Raw genomic sequence first — 18,751 nt, forward strand, 5'->3', positions numbered from 1 at the left:
GAACAGCCACTACAGACATCTGCAAAAGTATTATGAAAATAATCAGGAAACCTTTTAGAAGAAATTGTTCCACCACCCACCTACCGGGACAAAAAGCAGCCTCGTGCTGTCAGAGGCAAAGTGCCAGAAGGTGGTCTTTTAGAAGGAATTCCTTCTAAGTAAGTTTGGCTGCCTAGCTGTAAATGACTGCGGGGAAGTATCTCGTAGGGTGGTAGGAGGATACAGAGAAAGGCAAGCAAAAAATACAGCTGAAAGTTCAGAAATCCTGCAGGACTGGTACGGCAGAAATGGCTTTTAAATCACACTTTTCTAGATTAGTTAAAAGGCAGCATTCCCTCTACAAAAAGCCTTAGTGGTAAATGTGATCCAATGAGACCCCACTGCTCCATTTGTGCAGCCTGAAAGATTTCATCTCCCCTCTAAATGTTTATCCTCTGCCCCTTTCAGTGTCAGAGCTTCCCGCAGCAGAATAATTAGCACTTGCCACTTACAGTTATTCCTTCTCTTTCATCAATTTGCCTTAAAGAAAACTTAGTGCACAGTATAGAGACAGATAGATATCAGAGAGGTTAACATTTACCATCTGAGTTAAATATACATTCTAGTCACGTTAAAAATTGAAGAGCCCCTCAGACAAAATTAGTCTTTTTCTTGAATTACCTCTGTGCTTACACATTCAAGAAATATATTACTACGAAGAAGTATAGCATATGATAAATAACGGGCTGTCTGAACAGAAGTAGCACACTGTTATAAATAAAAACATAACAGCTGCTGGCTCGTGCAATTTCTTTTCATTAAATCAAGCTTTACTTCATTGTGAAAACTGCTCTGACAGAAGACAACTCACTTTAAAAAGGTAGAGGAATTAGAAAGAAAACACCACTTGTTTTTACCACAGTGGAGATCAGTTCAAGTTGTGATGATAAACACTGTGAGAATAAAAATGTAGAGGCAACTTACCATGGGGTTTGCAAGGGCAGAACATTACCTTATGCAAGCTGCCCCACAACAACTACTCTTATTTAGGCTTTTACACTGTGACAGGTGCACATATCTAATCCAGTATGCTAAGGAAGACATATATTCACTCAAACAGTAACTGACTAATTCAGTTTTTCTGTTTCTGACTCCACCTTGCTCAAAACTTGCATGATTATCTCAACACAGCCCTCCTGTTGAGCTTTTATGAGCTTCAAAAAGATGACAAAATCCCAGTTGTTTTTATTCCTTAAGACAGGGACACCTATGTGATTCCAAGTGCTCAACTTTCACCTGTAAACCTGTACCCAAAAATTCTCACAGAACAAATTTAAACTTGACACTGGTGATGTTGAGAGTCCAGCTTGTGTCAAAGCTCCAAGAAGACCTAGATAGTCCACTTACACTGCCAAGAAACTTTATTTATTACTTTCTATAGTTGTACAATTTCAGAGCAGTTTGCTCTCTCTTCACTGGAGACTCATTGATCTCTACAACTACCTGAAAGGAGGTTGTGGAGAGGAGGGTGCTGGCCTCTTCTCCCAAGTGACAGGGGACAGGACGAGAGGGAATGGCCTCAAGCTCCGCCAGGGGAGGTTTAGGCTGAACATTATGAAAAAATTTTTCTTTTTCACAGAAAGGGTCATTGGGCACTGGAACAGGCTGCCCAGGGAGGTGGTTGATTCACCTTCCCTGAAGGTGTTTAAGGCACGGGTGGACGAGGCGCTGAGGGGCATGGTTTAGTGTTTGATGGGAATGGTTGGACTCGATGATCTGGTGGGTCTCTTCCAACCTGGTGATTCTATGACTCATATCGTGTTTATAGACGTCAAGTTGGCTACTCAAAACCAGAGAGACGCTATAAATCACTAACCACCTACAAAAATTCTGCACGTGGCCAGTACAATATTGAAAAAACAACTGGTACTCTTCATTCCTACTTTTTGGTTTGAAAAGAAAGAGAAATCAACTACACTGGACAATGTGTGTTTCAAAATCAGTCTCAGATCACTTATCCTGTGAATATTTATTCTGAACAACTTAGTGAAATAAACCAGTCACTTTAAATTATTGTGAAGCATTTCTATTTGTGGTTTCTCACTCGAATTATAGGTACAAATAATTTAATTTCTGACATATAAGCTTGAAATTAAGTTATCAACTTGTGCCTGTATATGATTAAAACAAAACCCCAAAGCAGCAGCAGCAGAAAAAAATAAGTCCCTTGAGAATGGTCAAGGGTAAACTGTAGTCCTAGAAAATAATTTGGATGCTAGCTTAGAAGGAAATAATTCCAAGGATCAGATGCTATTGATTTGAAGAGTTGTGTCTTGGTGACTACTTCCTTGCTGTGGAGACATTATTCCAGGCTCATCTATTGTTTTCAGATTAGCAGTACTCATTGCACAACGAAGAAAAAGCACCCAGCGAGTAGCAAGAAGTACAAGAGAATTACAAGAATGAGTTTTTGTGACACAGTTGTAACAATACTTAGGGAAAAAACTCAAACCGAAACTAGTACAAAACAAACCAGCAAAAATTTCACTTGATGGTATAATTTCCAGACAGATGTCAACCAAGACTTTAAGGTGCTTCATAACAGGAACAATAACAAGCGTGCTCATGCATCCACATTATACTGTTGGAACAAGGAGCAGAAAAATGAACAACAAAAGAGGAACTTTTTTTTTTAAAAGCATAATACACCTATTGGTAAGATTCCCTGATTTTAGGCATTCTACCATTATGCTCTGAAGCTTTTATTTATCTTGTTTATTTTCAGCTGTTAGCGATGATCACTGTGCACTATTACTTTCAAAAATAATTGACCACTTGGCTGAAAAGCAAGCCGTTCAGGGAGCTGTCAGGGAGAATATATGTATCAATTTCTCCCTGTCTGTGAGCAAGCCAGAACTAAGGAAACCATCTATTTTTTTATATCATTCATCTATGCAGTCGAAAAACTAGTTACTATGAATAATAATGGTATTTCTAGGAGGCTTCCCTTGTCCCATAAATTTCCTGGGAGATGTCTCAAGGACAGAGCAGAAATAATTAATCTAAGTAAAGATGATATTCTATCAGTACCTCTGGGCAATGCTGATAAAATCAAATCAACCACTAAATGAAGATCCTAACTAGGTTACCCTTAATAAAACTGTACACTGATGAATTTGTACTGCATTACAGGCAGACAGAAACCCACAGAAAAAAACTCACATAATTATTGATATATATATATATAACTGTTTCTGAGTGGAAACTGAACTACTACCTCCCTTCCTTTTCCCTGGAAAAAACATTCTTCAGGATAATCCAACATTTCATAATTTTAAAATTTTTACTACTTCTGATCTTAGTATATACTGAGGGACAAGACAGAAGTCTCCTGAACAATCCCACTCGGATGACTGTTCCACATAGACAAGCTGACAACTGAAGCTCTGGATACTCATCAAAGCACTTGGTGTTTGTCTTATTTCTTCACCAACAAATGACAACTTCAGGAAAAAAAAAACCCAACAAAACAAAAGAAAGAAAAAACCCAGGCTTGCCTAGATACAAAGCTATTGACTAAGAAGGCCACCTCCCTGGAGGTGTTTAAGGCACAGGTGGACAAGGTGCTAAGGGGCATGGTTTAGTGTTTGATAGAAATGGTTGGACTCGATGATCCGGTGGGTCTCTTGAACCTGGTTATTCTATGATTTTATTCTATGATTCTAAGTAGTTTTCTAAGCTCTGTCTTACATGGTATTAGTGTAATATTTTCTGTTTGGTATAAATGGAGACTACGCACTTGAAAGCATCTGGCTTCCAACATATTATTAATAAGTTTGACTGTGTCACAGAACACTAATAAAAGACAAACCTTTGAAAGGTTTTCCAAACCCCCTTGATTTCTATTTAGTAAAAATTATTTTCTCAGTACAAACTGAACTCCTCGTAACTATTACACGACCATCTTGGTTAATATACATCTTTTTTAAGGTTTCACATTCACAGTGAAAGCAAGAATGGAGCTTTAGTTGACAACATATGCTATCATTTGTTTGCCTTTTTTTCTTAGAATTGCAGTCTGCTCCAAGCAGTGGCCACACAGCCTCATGTACTTTGCAGGGGCTCTCAGGTTATGAACAACTTACACTAAATCTGAATCAAGTCTATGTAAGATCTCACCAGCATTTCAAATTGCTGTTTTCCATTAATATTGACCACTCTCAATTCTATTATGTTTTCCATCACAGTGCTGAAATTTAATTAACAACAACAACAATCCTAAACCATCAAGCAGTTTTGGCCCTGGGTGGGGAGAGTAAGTAGAATCTTATTGAGTTCCTGTAATATATATTACAAGTTTATCTGCATTTTTCATTTGTTTTAAATACTACCAAATATAACTTTTGTCTCCTGTATGTAGTTAATGCATATGTATAATTATTAATCTTCCAAATCTACGATTTATTTCTCTGCCTTGCTTTCAAGCTTTGGTTGGTAAGGGCCCTGCAACGGCCTAAATTTGTATGCCATCTAACACACTGGTGAACGTTGTCCATGACTAAAACTCCTAAGTGCTGCAAGAACACAAGTGACTAAAGGAGTAAAAACTTTCTACTTTGTTCTCTATAGGCTACTGTACTACCTTAAACCTCTTTGTATCAGCTGTATGCCAAGCCTAATAAAATATTGCATAAACTAGTTACCAGCTTACACATATAAAATTCACAGGAACAACTGGTGAGAATAGAGATACATTAAAAAACCTCACCACTTCTATTGAGAATTTGTACTAGTTAAATTTCAGAAAATGGTTAAAATGTGTAAACACCTATAAACAGAATGCACAATATTTTACTCTCAGGTAGCATGGGCTTCACTAACAAGTCAGCTACTGTAATTACTATTGTTCTGCAAATCTTCATGTATTTGAAAAACATTCCATGGCAGACACAGATACATACCTGTGCGCATAACTTTTACTAAATTAAAGTCCCCTTCTTTGGAAACTTAGTGACTACTCAACAGACTTACATGACAATGCTTGGCACAGTACTGAAAAAGACAACCAAAAGAGTCTGGTTGTCTCAGTGGTGTGGTAAAGGAATTCTCTGCCAGACCAATGGCTTGAATGCTGGCCCACACCAGTGGTGACTGACAACTGAAATCATCTCATGATCTTTTGCCAACTGTGTCAATAAAACCAATGACTGTGGTCCCAGAGTGATCTGTCCTCAATGCAGCACTATTGTCACAATTTAATGTCCCCCCTGGGAAGGCTCCACAAGGCAAAGTAATGGGAGGGCAGATGGAGAGGAAAATTCCCACACTTGCAGAGGAGTGCTCTCATTCTGAACAATGCTGGCACGCCAAAGTTCGACATTTAGCCTCAAGAATGGGACACAGAAAAGTGGTAGCTACCATGTCTTTCTTTCAGTAGAGGCTTATACATGCAGTCCTTAGTGTGCTGAATATTCCAATTTTATGACTGGTCTAAGCAAGTATTGAACAGCCACAAACAAGCTTCGGAGCAGGTTTTTTGTGGAAGCATCCTTTGTGTTTGATCCTCCACCAATGACGGAATTCAATCTGCCCTACATGAGACACATAAACACTGTACTGATCAAAAGACAGAATTTTGTCAGTATTTAATACTATTAAAGATAACAAGAGTGGGGGCTTTTTTATTGATGCTGAGGTTCTATGAATGGCCACTTGTGCAAGACTTGCTTGATTAAGTTTTCAAACTACATCTGAATATCCATCTCTGAGGATCAGCAAAAAGAGGAGTAGCAAGTCACTGCCATTAGAATAGCAAATCATCAAAACGTCCGCAGCGCAACACCCCATCAACGTGCAACCATGGACTGAATGTTTCTGCTCCTGTAGAATGAAGCTAATAATACTCACTACCTTTGAGAAATAACACTGATACGCTAATACAAAAGGGAGAAGAGAAGTTGAAACAAGATTCCCACTGAGAATCTTTAAATAGAATTCCGACTTATCTTGTGAGTAAGGGAGTAAATTAAAATAGTAACGTGTTTGTGGTTAATTACTGGGGGTGAGATTAATCACAGCAGTGGATGTGAAAGCTGGAGAAAAAACAGAAGGGAAAAATCTTCAGTGGTTTGCTTAGAAAGAGGACAATAAACTAGCACTTTCACTGCAAAAATATTATCATTTTAATCTGTCTATATCAGCAAAGAATCTACCTACTGCGATTCCTGAAAGCTTAAAAACACAAGATCATTTAAGGTGTCTGAGCGAATGACACGAACCTGATGGTAAAATGTATTAGGCATTCATAGTAAAAATAAAAACTATTTTTCATTCACAATTAATAACACAGTCATTTAAGACATGGAAGGCAGAAACAGTCTTTTAAGTTCTTGTTTAAAGCTCCTGTGTGTGAAAACAGATTCTTCACACTATGTTCAATTATTATAATTCCATTTTAACCCATGTTATTTCACGCTGTATTTTAAGAAATTCTGAGAATGAAATGGAGCACAGAATGTAGCTTGGAATCAAGTACATCAGCCAACATCATTCACTAGAAAAGTGGAAAACAAACCACTACAAGCTACTTCTACTGAGTAAGGCATAAGAAGTGTATTTCACAATGAATTTTAGTTAAACTACTAAGCAATCACTTGGAGACTTAAATGAATGTTTTTTTAATATCATGCGTATGAAGGTTCTACAGACTCTCTTAAGACACTTTTCCATTTCCTGCACGCTTAGTAGAAAAAGGAACAATCTAATATTAAAAGCTTAGAACTACCGAATCACAAAGTCTACATGACAATACAAATGAACACAGAGACCGGCATTTCTTGTATTATCCCTCCGCACTGTGTGGTCTGGTATTGTGCTAATTCTTCCTAAGAGCAGTTCTGTACTCGATCTCCATCCCAAACCACGTTTTCATTGTTCTGCTTTCTGCTGAGCAAAAGCTCTCAACATCCTAAATTGCGCAGCAATACTCTGTGAAATGTAAGAAAGGGATAAAGCAACCCCAGACGTTTAGATCTTAAAATTTGAACTGGATCAGTGAAGAAAGCAATGCAAAATCCTATCACTTCATCCTCTTGGAATATGGAGATTGATTCATACTCTAGACACTTAAGCAGTGTCATGGTCTGCCAGAATTACTGGTGTGAATTATATGAAGGACATTGGGTGGGGCTGCTTAAAAATAATGGGCGTAGAGCCAACTGCTACTCATCTGCTCAAGCATAAGGGTTTAGAAGTTCAAGAGCATGTAAGGCCATTATGGGAAATCCTTTACTTGATACACTTCTAGACGTAAAGTCCTTCATACCAACAAGTTTCCCCCCTTAAAATGGACTGCACCATGGCTGCAAATATGTAATATATGTAATATAAAATCTCTTGGCTTTCAGGAAATGCAGGGTCTTAAAACTAGAGGACTATGTTTGCAGTTAGTGTTTCTTCAGCGACATGCAATTAGAAGAGGTAATGGCAGATTAAAGCGGTATTCAGAACAACCACATGTCAAAGGTGTAAGATGCTAAATTCACATCAGGAGACAGCCAATACTGACACAGTTGTCACTGTGATTTTGTTGACGTCCTCCAGGATAAGACTGTTGTCCAGGCAGCAAAACTACTGTTACTGCCAAATACTGGCAGAGCTGAAGACTTCGATCTTCCTCCTTGGAGCTCTGACGGAAGCAACTCCAAGCTCATTTCCTCCCTGCAAGAGGGCAGGTGTCTGTCACACTGTGGCAAGCACTAAAACTGGTGCATTTCTTCACATTCTGTTCCCCACCCCCAAATATTTCTTCAATTTCTTCCTCACTGCCATATGGAACCACAAGGAAGTAAACGGAATAAAACAGAAACAAAACCCAGTAACTAACTTGTTTCCCCCCAAGTATTGATTCTACCCTGCCATCACATGAGAGTGAGGCTGGATTCAAATCTCAAATATTGTTAGAAGCAACAAAGTCTAGATCCTCAAAAATGAATCCCCTTTCGGCTGCGCTGAATTACCAGAAGGGGGAAGAAAAGGATTCCAAAACAACTTATTCCCTTGAAAAGGGGAGAATTCCTTGTCTCTGCTCAGAATCAACGTAAAAAGCACATGCCTCTTCTTTGGTATGAGTGCTTTTTCTCAACAGAGATAAATCAGGAACTATTGAATTTCTCTCTAAACTCCAGTGACCTATTCATAAATACTTAGGTAAGGGAAAGAAAAAACAGTAAGACCATCTCTATATCCACACTAAAAAACCACAGAGATAACAGCAGTTGTTGCACTGCTAAGCACGTTGAGCTTCCTACAGCTTTCACAGGACGCTCCTTTCCTCTGCTGACCTCTGTTACTTTTTATTTTAATGAGGGAATCCGATGCTCATGGAATGACACTACCAGCAATAGCACAGGCAGGTGCTGTGCACAAGTTACTTGCACAACTCTGCCAATCAACCTCAAGCTTGACTCATCTTCTCTCAGCACTGTATTTTCCTGAAACAGAGATTAACTGCTGTGCCAAACTGTACGATGTGAAGTTCTGCTAGGAATCAGAATGACTGTAGACAAATTTTCCCTATCAGTGTCTCATAACTTGAAATCAGTGCTGTAAGGGCTCGACAATGGGGGTGAAAGACTGAACAAGTGGTGTTTCTCACAACTCAGTGTGGGGACAGTTTCATTTAGTACCATAGACTCATAGAATAGTTAGGATTGGAGTGGATCTTAAAGATCATCTAGTTCCACCCCGCTGCCATGGGCAGAGATATCCCAATAGATCAGGTTACACAAGGCCAAATCCAACCTGGCCTTGAACACCCGCAGGGATGGGGCAGCCACAGCTTCCCTGGGCAACCCGTGCCAGTGTCTTACCACTCTCATAGTGAAGAAATTCTTCCTAATATCTCATCTAAATCTGCCCCTCTCCAGTTTATATCTGTTCCCCCTCGTCCTATCACCACAAGCTTTTATGAATAGTCCTTCTCCAGCTTTCTTGTAGGTCTCTTTCAGGTATTGGAAAGTCGCTATAATATCTCCTTGGAGCCTTCTCTTCTCCAGGCTGAACAACCCCAACTCTCTCAGCCTGTCCTCATATGGAATCTGCAAACTTGCTGAGGATGCGCTCAATCTCGCTGTCAATATCACTGATGAAGATATTAAACAGCACTGGTCCCAGTATGGACCTCTGAGGGACACCACATTCTGAATACGACCATCCACCCATCAAATTCGTATCTCTCCAGTTTAGAGAGGAGGATGTTGTGAGGGACTGTGTCAAAGGCTTTATAGAAGTCTAGATAGATCACATCTGTTGGTTTACCCATGTCCACTGCTGCGGTTACCCCATCATAGAAAGCCATTAGGTTGGTCATACAGCATTTGCCCCTGGTGAAGCCGTGCTGGCTGCCATTAATCACTTCCATGTCCTCCATGTGCTGTAGCACAGCTTCTAGGAAGATCTGTTCCGTGATCTTCCCAAGCACAGAGGTGAGGCTGACAGGTCAGTAGTTCTCAAGGTCGTCTTTTCTGCCCTTTTTAAAAATGGGCACAATGTTACCATTCTTCCAGTCATTAGGGACTTTTCCCAGTTGCCATGACTTTTCAAATATCATGGAGAGTGGCTTGGCAACCACATCTGCCAATTCCCTCAGGACTCTGGGATGCATCTCATCAGGTCCCATAGACTTATATCTTTATCAATGATCTGGATGAGAGGATTGAATACACTTTCAGTAAGTTTGCAGATGATACCAAGTTCAGTGGGAGTGTTGATCTGCTTGAGGGAAAGAAGGCACTCCAGAGGGATCTGGACAGGCTGGAGCAATGGGCCAATGACAACTGTACGAGGATGAACAAAGCTAAGTGTCAGGTTTGGCACTTGGGTCACAACAACCCCATGCAATGCTACAGGCTTGGAGAAAAGTGGCTGGAAAGCTGCCTGGCAGAGAAGGACCTGTCAATAGCAACATCTATTTCTGGTTCATCTCCAACTATTTCAAGGGCAGTAATGGAAAGTATTCAAAGAATGGCAAAAGGAGCCAAACAGCATTTTTATTCTTGGAATTTCAACACTTATAATCCTGCATATCAGCCTAGAAGTAGGTAAGCTGTGAGCCAGGCCAGAAGACTATTTATCTATGATTAAGTGTCACTGTGAGGTGTTAATATGGACAGGCATATAATAACTTAGTTGCACACTTTGTGAAGACAAAAGCTTTTTGTTTAAAGCAGCAATTGAGCTATTTATACAGTGAACAGCTTAGGCAAGTGCCATTTCTAAGCTCCTGCAAAAGTGTTTTTTTGTCCCGTAAAACCCACTCCAGGCTATTTCCTGAAAAAGTCTGTCATTATGATGGGTAGAAGCATCCAGGGAGGCAAAGACAAATTTCAAGAAGTGTTTGGCAGAGGGAAAGTTATTAACACAATATTTCATTTATTATAACAAGAGTAGGCAGAATAAATTTTTGATGTGTGGCAAGTATTTTAAACAGTCTGACTTTTTCATGAAGGTCACACAGAGCCTTTCAAGGTAAGGGCACATGCACAAGCTACTGCAGAGTATGTTAGACTATGTACCTGCAGGGTGTCATATAGAGTCAACAATGTACAGGCACGCTCTTACTCTGGTGTAAATGTCAGGTACGATGACACAGCTCTCCCTTGATTGCAAGATAAGTTGGTTAATTTGTTCTTATTTTGGGCTGCCAAAAGGTAAGAATTTAACCCCAGGTACTATAAAGCAGCAGCTCTATCATAAACTTACTTAGTGTAGTAAACTTTATCACTGATCTACACAGCATCTATGAAATACTGTAAAGTGGATCCAAAAGAGCAAAAAAGCAGGCACTGCGGCATTTTCAATTGCCATTAATTTAGGTTTCAGATACACATGACACCTTATACTTCAGTATAAATCTTCTCAACTCAGTTATGCTCAAAGATTGCTGAAGGCCAACAACTCATTAAAATTTCATATGCTACACACACAAAGCTAGGAGGACTGCTAGTCTTAGTAGGTATTTCTTCAGATACATGAAAATAAAGGAAGAACCTTGGCAGGAAATCTGTGTTTCATTAAGGACATGGATCAGGACAGAGACAGCAATATTTTTCTTTACTCTGATGAAAATAAAAATAATGAAACATTTTGCAGTGTTGTTCATGTCCTGTAATCAGCAATTTTTGCCTATTCTCTGTATATTTCTTGCATTTTTTATTTTGAGTTTCTTCCACAATTCCCTGCAGTGTTGCCTGAGTTTCGCAATGGCTATGCAAAGCTCTCATCTAGGCTGACAGCCATTTATAAATTGCTTTGATAAGGTGCCACCTGCCTTCCCTCCGCCAAGGAGAAGCACCATTAAGGCTCCAAGTGGGACCCCACAAAGAGAAATGAGGACTGGAGCCTGGCAGAAGGGTGTAACATTGGCAGGCTAAGTTACTACAAAGATGACCAGGCAGTACCAGCCCTGGCCCTGACAAACAGCCTGTTTCACAGCTCTGTTGAGATTTCTCCATGAATCTGAATGACATGGGAAAGTAATTTGAAGATGTTGCCACACTGGGATGATGTGTTGATAGAAGACAAAACTGGATGAGTGGTCAGCCAAGAGCGCTCTTTATAATCACAGATCCCAGAGTAACTGCACAGGCCACATCTCCCTAGAGCTGGTAGTGAGCAGGAGTGAGTAAGGAGAAAACCAGAAACTTCCACCCCATTACAGCTGAGTAGTGAAGCACTGCCAGTAATTTACAGAGTGGAGGCTTCCAAGGGCATAGCAACAGCATGCTTCCTCCTTTAAATTATGTGTATTACTGTTCTACTTTACCTTAATTTAGCATGTAATTGATTTAAATGTAAAATGAGATTTAGTTTTTCCAGGCAATTATTTAATTAAATTTGATTTACTAGAAAAATACGTTATTTCTAATTTATGGCAACCCCTTCTAAACTCGTTTTAATTACAGGGGTATTTGTGTTCCATTATTATACTTCTGAGTTTGCTGATGGTATTATAATTGTACCAAGTTCTTTACTGAAAACATTGCTGCTTTTTTTCTCTGTTTCAGCTCACTATGCCCTGAAGTTACCCTCAGAAGTCTCTTAATAAATCTGAGTGAAGCAGTAAAAACATATTCTTTGTGAGAACATTTCCAGCGAACTGTCCTCTACAACACTCTTATTTCTGTCTGGAGATGCAGAGAAAAAAATATGGACCTATTTATAACCACGTCATGCACAGACACTACTGCATGCTTATCAAGAATCTCCCCTGTGTAGTGCCAGAGGTAAAATTAAAAATAAGAGATTAAGAAAAATATCTTATCTCCTTTCAAAGACTCCAAGCCATGCTGTCACACTGTTGCTTAACTCTATCTTCTAGGTCACTTCACCTTTTCCAGACTAAGCTTATTCAAGTTCCACATTAGGCACTGAATCTTTTTATACCTTTGTCTACAGAAAAAAAGTCCTCTATTCCACTGTTACTCTTATGCTACAGATACAAGATCCTACATACAAAATAATTAAACCATCCTTCAATATTTCTTCTTTAAATTGTAGGTAATTTCTTTTAATTTTATAAGCCTTAAACTTACATGCCTTAACTTACATGCAAGGAATAGGCACTCACAAAGGAGTTTCCATGCTACTAAACTGAGATACCTGTCTGAGCCTTTAGTGCACCTACAACAGCATTTCAGTTCGAAACAAAACTGTGGTTCTAAAACAAATCTCCCCACCACTCTTGGTTCCCACAGCAGGGAGGTTTCCATGTCTGCAGACCGGATTCCTTCTGGACGAGACTTAAGTAGCAGATACTTCAGGAGTGCACTGAGAGTACTTCAAGTGATAATGGAAATTCAATTCACAGGACTGACTACGGCCAGTCCAAAGCAGAACTCTCAAAATGGACACTGGATTCTCAGCACAAGCCATTTCACTCCTGCGATTATTGTGCTACGCTGCTTGTTACTGTAGATGCAGCTTATGGCCTTCCATGGAGTACAAAGAGAGCTCTGGTAGACCAGCTGACACAACCTACCTGATTTAAGATTTTGAAGTAGGATAAATCCCTTCCTGGTTCCCAGATTTCTTACTCTCATTTGGCTATACTGAAATGAATATTGTCATACACATTGACAGTAGCATTAAATTTCCAGACAGTAGCATTAAATTTCCAGAGGGCAGACTTTGAACTCTTCAGAAGGCTTGTTGGCAAAGTCTCATGGGAGACAGTACTTAAGGGCAAGGGAGCCCATGAGGGCTGGGAGCTCTTCAAAAAGGAAATCCTAGCAGCTCAGGAGAAAGCCATCCCCATGGTCCGGAAAAAAAGCCGGCAGGGGAGAAAACCAGCTTGGTTGAACAGAGAGATCTTGAGTAATATCAAGAAGAAGAGAAATGTTTATGGGCTCTGGAAGAGTGGACAGGCCTTTTGGGTGGACTACAGGAGGGAAGTGAGATTGCGTAGAGAAAAAATCAGAAGGGCTAAGGCTCAACTAGAAATCAGATTAGCCAAGTCTGTGAAAGATAACAAAAAATCCTTCTATAAATATATAAATAATAAAAGGAGGACTAGGGAGACCATACAGTCCCTATTGGACGCAGAAGGAGCAACAGTGACAGGGGATGAGGAAAAGGCTGAGGTACTTAATGCCTTCTTTGACTCAGTCTTTAATTGTAAAGAAAGTCGTTCCATCTGTGTACAAACCCAGGAGCTAGAGGAGCATAATGAGGCTCCCATGATCCAAGAGGAGGTGGTCAGAGCCTTGCTAGCCCGACTAGACACCCACAAGTCTATGGGGCCGGATGGGATTCACCCAAGGGTATTGAAGGAGCTGGCGGATGTGCTGGCCAAACCCCTTTCCATCATCTTCCAACAGTCCTGGAAGACTGGGGAAGTTCCACTGGACTGGAGGCTGGCTGATGTTATGCCCATCTACAAGAAGGGTTGCAGGGAGGACCCAGGAAACTACAGGCCTGTCAGTCTGACCTCAGTGCCAGGGAAAGTCATGGAACAGGTGATCTTGAGTGCTATCATGAAGCACATGCAAGAGAACCGGGTGATCAGGCCCAGTCAACATGGGCAGGTCTTGCCAAACTAACCTGATCGCCTTCTATGACAAAGTGACTCGGCTGCTGGATGAGGGAAAGGCTGTGGATGTGGTCTTCCTGGACTTCAGTAAAGCCTTTGACACAGTTTCTCACAGCATTCTGCTTGGGAAACTGTCAGCCTCTGGCCTGGACAGGCGCACACTCTCCTGGGTGGAAAACTGGTTGGCTGGCCGGGCCCAGAGAGTGGTGGGAAATGGTGTGAAATCCAGCTGGAGGCCAGTGACAAGTGGGGTTACCCAGGGCTCAGTGCTGGGTCCAGACCTGTTCAATGTCTTTATCAATGACCTGGATGAAGGCATTGAGTGCTCCCTTAGGAAGTTTGCGGACGACACTAAGCTGGGTGGAAGTGTTGATCTGCTGGAGGGTCGGGAGGCTCTGCAAAGGGATCTGAACAAGCTGGACCGCTGGGCTAAGTCCAAAGGCATGAGGTTTAACAAGGCCAAATGCTGGGTCCTGCACTTGGGGCACAACAACCCTGTGCAGTGCTACAGACTGGGAGAAGTCTGTCTAGAAAGCTGCCTGGAGGAGAGGGACCTGGGGGTGTTGGTTGACAGCCGACTGAACATGAGCCAGCAGTGTGCCCAGGTGGCCAAGAAGGCCAATGGCATCTTGGCTTGGATCAGAAACGGCGTGACCAGCAGGTCCAGGGAGGTTATTCTCCCTCTGTACTCTGCACTGGTGAGACCGCTCCTCGAATCCTGTGTTCAGTTCTGGGCCCCTCACCACAAGAAGGATGTTGAGGCTCTGGAGTGAGTCCAGAGAAGAGCAACAAAGCTGGTGAAGAAGCTGGAGAATAGGCCTTATGAGGAACAGCTGAGAGAGTTGGGGTTGTTTAGCCTGGAGAAGAGGAGGCTGAGGGGAGACCTCATTGCTCTCTACAACTACCTGAAAGGAGGTTGTAGAGAGGAGGGTGATGGCTTCTTCTCCCAAGTGACAGGGGGCAGGACGAGAAGGAATGGCCTCAAGCTCCGCCAGGGGAGGTTTAGGCTGGACATTAGGAAAAAATTCTTCACAGAAAGGGTCATTGGGCACTGGAACAGGCTGCCCAGGGAGGTGGTTGAGTCACCTTCCCTGGAGGTGTTTAAGGCACGGGTGGACAAGGTGCTAAGGGGCATGGTTTAGTGTTTGATAGGAATGGTTCGACTCGATGATCCGGTGGGTCTCTTCCAACCTGGTTATTCTATGATTCTATACTGGAACCTTTTAACAAGCAGTTCACATCATCATAAATCAGTAACTTGCTGTACTTCTTACTTAGTTATCTGACAGTCTTTATTGACTTCAAATATTTCATCAGCAAAGATTTTATTCTCTAGATTCCTCAGGAATTTACTGAATGGCATTAGACCTTGCTAGGAAATACCTCACTCATTTCTCTCTGTGCTCACTTCTGACGGAACCAGTCTGCAGATGATCTATGTCTGTAATTTTAACTACAGTTGTGCAAATTTTTAAATCCAGGATCCTTTTCTTCATCAAGGCAAAACCCCTCTTACGAAATTTGAGCATTCAGTGGCTTTACAAATGATCCACGCAAGCTTGCTCTCCCAAGAGGCAGCAGGTATATCTGACGACACTTATTTTTTGTGAAACCATGTTATGTAGGACAAATACATTTGTCTTTTAATTCTTTATTCATGGAATCCTAAGCATCAGAACCTTGGGAAACAGCTAAAACAAGAGTATTAACGCAGTGCTAACCTACTACTTATTAAGTACTGAAGAAACATCCCACAGAGCCAGATCTTACGGTACAGGGTAGCGTACAAATAGAACGAAAGGGTCCCTGTCCTGAATATGGATGTGTTTTAAATTGCTTTTATCTTTTGCTCCTTGATATAGTTGCTCCAGCACTGCAAGCTAAGGGTCTAACCCTCCTCTTACAAAAATCAAAGTGAGTAGCTCCAAGTGTAACTGCACTGATGCATTAATGAATACATTATATACCATGGCGTTCTTGGAAAGGTGGACAGAATAGAAATTCTTACACAGTGTGAATGAACATGATTTTTCTATTCCCATCACTAGATATTTTCCTGCTTTCTTTCCAAAGAACCATGGTTAAGACCTTTAATAGTTCTATGGCAGATCTCATATTTGATGCCATCAACAGATGGATCAATGCATTTCCTTCTTTCCTCTCTATTTCTTCTTGAGGTCTTAATAGAGATCCACAATATGAATCTGTGGCAAAAATCATCACTATTTTTATAGAAGAGTAATCGGGACCAAAGCATTTTATCTACTGTAGCCATGCCCCACAGTGGGCTCTAGCATACTGTGGAAGTGCTGAGAAGATGACCAGCTATTCCAAGTTTCCTCTTTTTCTCCACTGCCTCTTAAGCCTTGACACAAGTTGACCTGGTAGAAGAAATATATAAACATGGAAAGGCAGTAATCTCATGTTAAAACAAATATCAAAGAATACCATAACATGGGGAAAATTAGGGAATATATTGCCTTGTAATGTAAGGTGACAGAGGACTGAGTCTTCCCCGTTTCTTGCAGTGGCATATTCCAATCTCTCTAACAGGACTTGGTGGAATTCCTTCAGAGTGCACACAGACCTGCAACTCAGGAGCTAATCAAAGAACTTGCACCTTTGTTCAAGTGCAATTTCGTTAAACTCTTGCATAAGTGATTACAGCAAGACAGCAAAATTCATGTTTATTACCTGAATTGTCTGATAAACTGAAGGATCAAACCCTTTCACAGTCACCTCCCGGAAAACTCTCGGCTCCAGTTCCTCTTTGGTCAGGTCACAGTGATATATAATACCTAAAACAGAGTGCAGGTTGTCAGCTTAGTGCACGTTCATCATTAAAAGGATGCTGATTGAGGCACTGTGATGGAATAATGAAAGGCAAAGGTAACTCAGCAGGGTGAAAAACAGAAGCTCAAGACACATTCTTTCAGTTAACATATAATATAACACAACACGTACATACATGCACTTCATCCGAGAAGGGTGCAAAGGCTTTCTGTACAGAAAGAATTATCACCCTCCATATAAAGGCAGGTATTCAAAATGAGTTAAGTAAAATGGAAAAAAATATTTGTTTTCATGAACTTATTTCATAGCACTTATTCAGAACGATAATGTTGGAAGAAAGAAGCATAAAGTCAGTTTTAAAACACCTCCTCTGGAGCCACCAGACTGAGAAAAAAATGTATCAAGAATTTCACTTGGGTCGATATTTTTATCTTTGTGACAAAATATTTCGAACTCACACAGACCCTCAGATAACAGAAAGAGCTAAGCATTCACTTGAAATTGTGGCAGACTAGCACAGGTTACCCATGGGACTAAAATTAATTTGATCATGTCTACTTGTTTTACACCCTGATCCTGCAGGTCTGAAGGCAACTTCACTTGCTTGCATTGTACCTATGATTTCCAAAGGATTGTGCATATGAGAACACTTATGTCTATAAGCAGTGTAAAACTTGTAGTTTGCAGCAGAGGCAAAATCACAGAGACTGCAGCAATCTGGACATTACACAGATGTGTAACTGGCCAAAAAGAATTTTGCTATTTATAAATCCCATTTCCTGTCATTCAACACTAATAACATTTGAGCGTGTGCCATAGAGGGTGACTACCACGTCTACACACTGGTTAACATAATACAAAATCTTAATATTTGTGGTTGTATTACAGATACACACAGTACAGAAAAGTAACCTCAGTGTTAATTATTGTTTGTTTTTCTCCTTTATAACAAGCAGGTCTCTGAAATTTTAGACGTATATTAGGGAAAAGAACACTAAAAGTTAAGGGAACAAGCCCTCTCTAGTGATCCTCAATGTAATAAAATTAACCAAGGTGGATAAGACTTGATTGAAATACTGCTGTACTGTGTATATTTTAGATACATTGAGGAAACAGAATTAATTATTACAGAGGCTACAGCTATTAAAAATATATTGAAATGTGAAATAATGAGGAACTATATCTGATACAGGGAATTGCCTCATTAAATCACTTTTATAGACTGTGGAAAATCAGGGACACAAATTGGCAAAGGAACACAGATGAAATCCACCTTTTCTAATAACTGATAGTGCCTCTTTCTGTAATGATGAATTAATGGGGGGAATAAAAGTAGGATGACTATAACCTGTTGGGAATTTTTTTTCTTCATTTGTCACAAAGTGACTAGCAACCCTAGTGCAGGGTGACAGGTATAAACAAGCATTAAAGCTGAATTTCCCTTAAAAAATAGGATCAGAAAGTGATGCAAAAGCACAAAGGAAAGCACATCAGGTGGTCACAGGCAGAGTTGCCCAAGCTCAATAATATATTGGCAAACATCACACAGAGAGCAGGCAGAATAGCTGCATATTAGGAAACCACATGATGAAGCATAACCATAGTCATAAACTGCATTTCAGGAGTCAATCAACCTAATATTACAGTAACAGGCAATTGAACTCCTGGTACTGCATCTTTTGTTCTACTTTATTTTTAGTGGCATGGCAGTTAATATCCAAAACCATAGTAATATTGGGACCTGCACTCTTTTGCTGGGTGCCAAATAAATACAAACTACTAGAGTGCTCACTTAAGCATCTGACTGGAATGGAGAGCAGGGATAACCATATTCTACAGGGAATAGCAAAAATTATTTTCATGGTGTCAGCAACTATGGTTTCAGAAGTG

At 40.5% G+C, this 18,751-nt stretch overlaps 1 protein-coding gene across 1 annotated transcript in view; it reads right to left on the bottom strand.

The window, feature by feature from the left end:
- Positions 1 to 18,751, bottom strand: part of LOC138717806 (prolyl endopeptidase) — a 105,002-nt gene that overhangs the window by 21,929 nt on the left and 64,322 nt on the right. Inside the window, exon 10 of the mRNA XM_069851661.1 lies at positions 16,763 to 16,866. Coding sequence (XP_069707762.1) covers positions 16,763 to 16,866 — 104 coding nt within the window. The remainder of the gene's footprint in view (positions 1 to 16,762; positions 16,867 to 18,751) is intronic.

This window comes from Phaenicophaeus curvirostris, chromosome 2 (genome assembly GCF_032191515.1).
Source record: "Phaenicophaeus curvirostris isolate KB17595 chromosome 2, BPBGC_Pcur_1.0, whole genome shotgun sequence".
Lineage (NCBI taxonomy): Eukaryota > Metazoa > Chordata > Aves > Cuculiformes > Cuculidae > Phaenicophaeus > Phaenicophaeus curvirostris.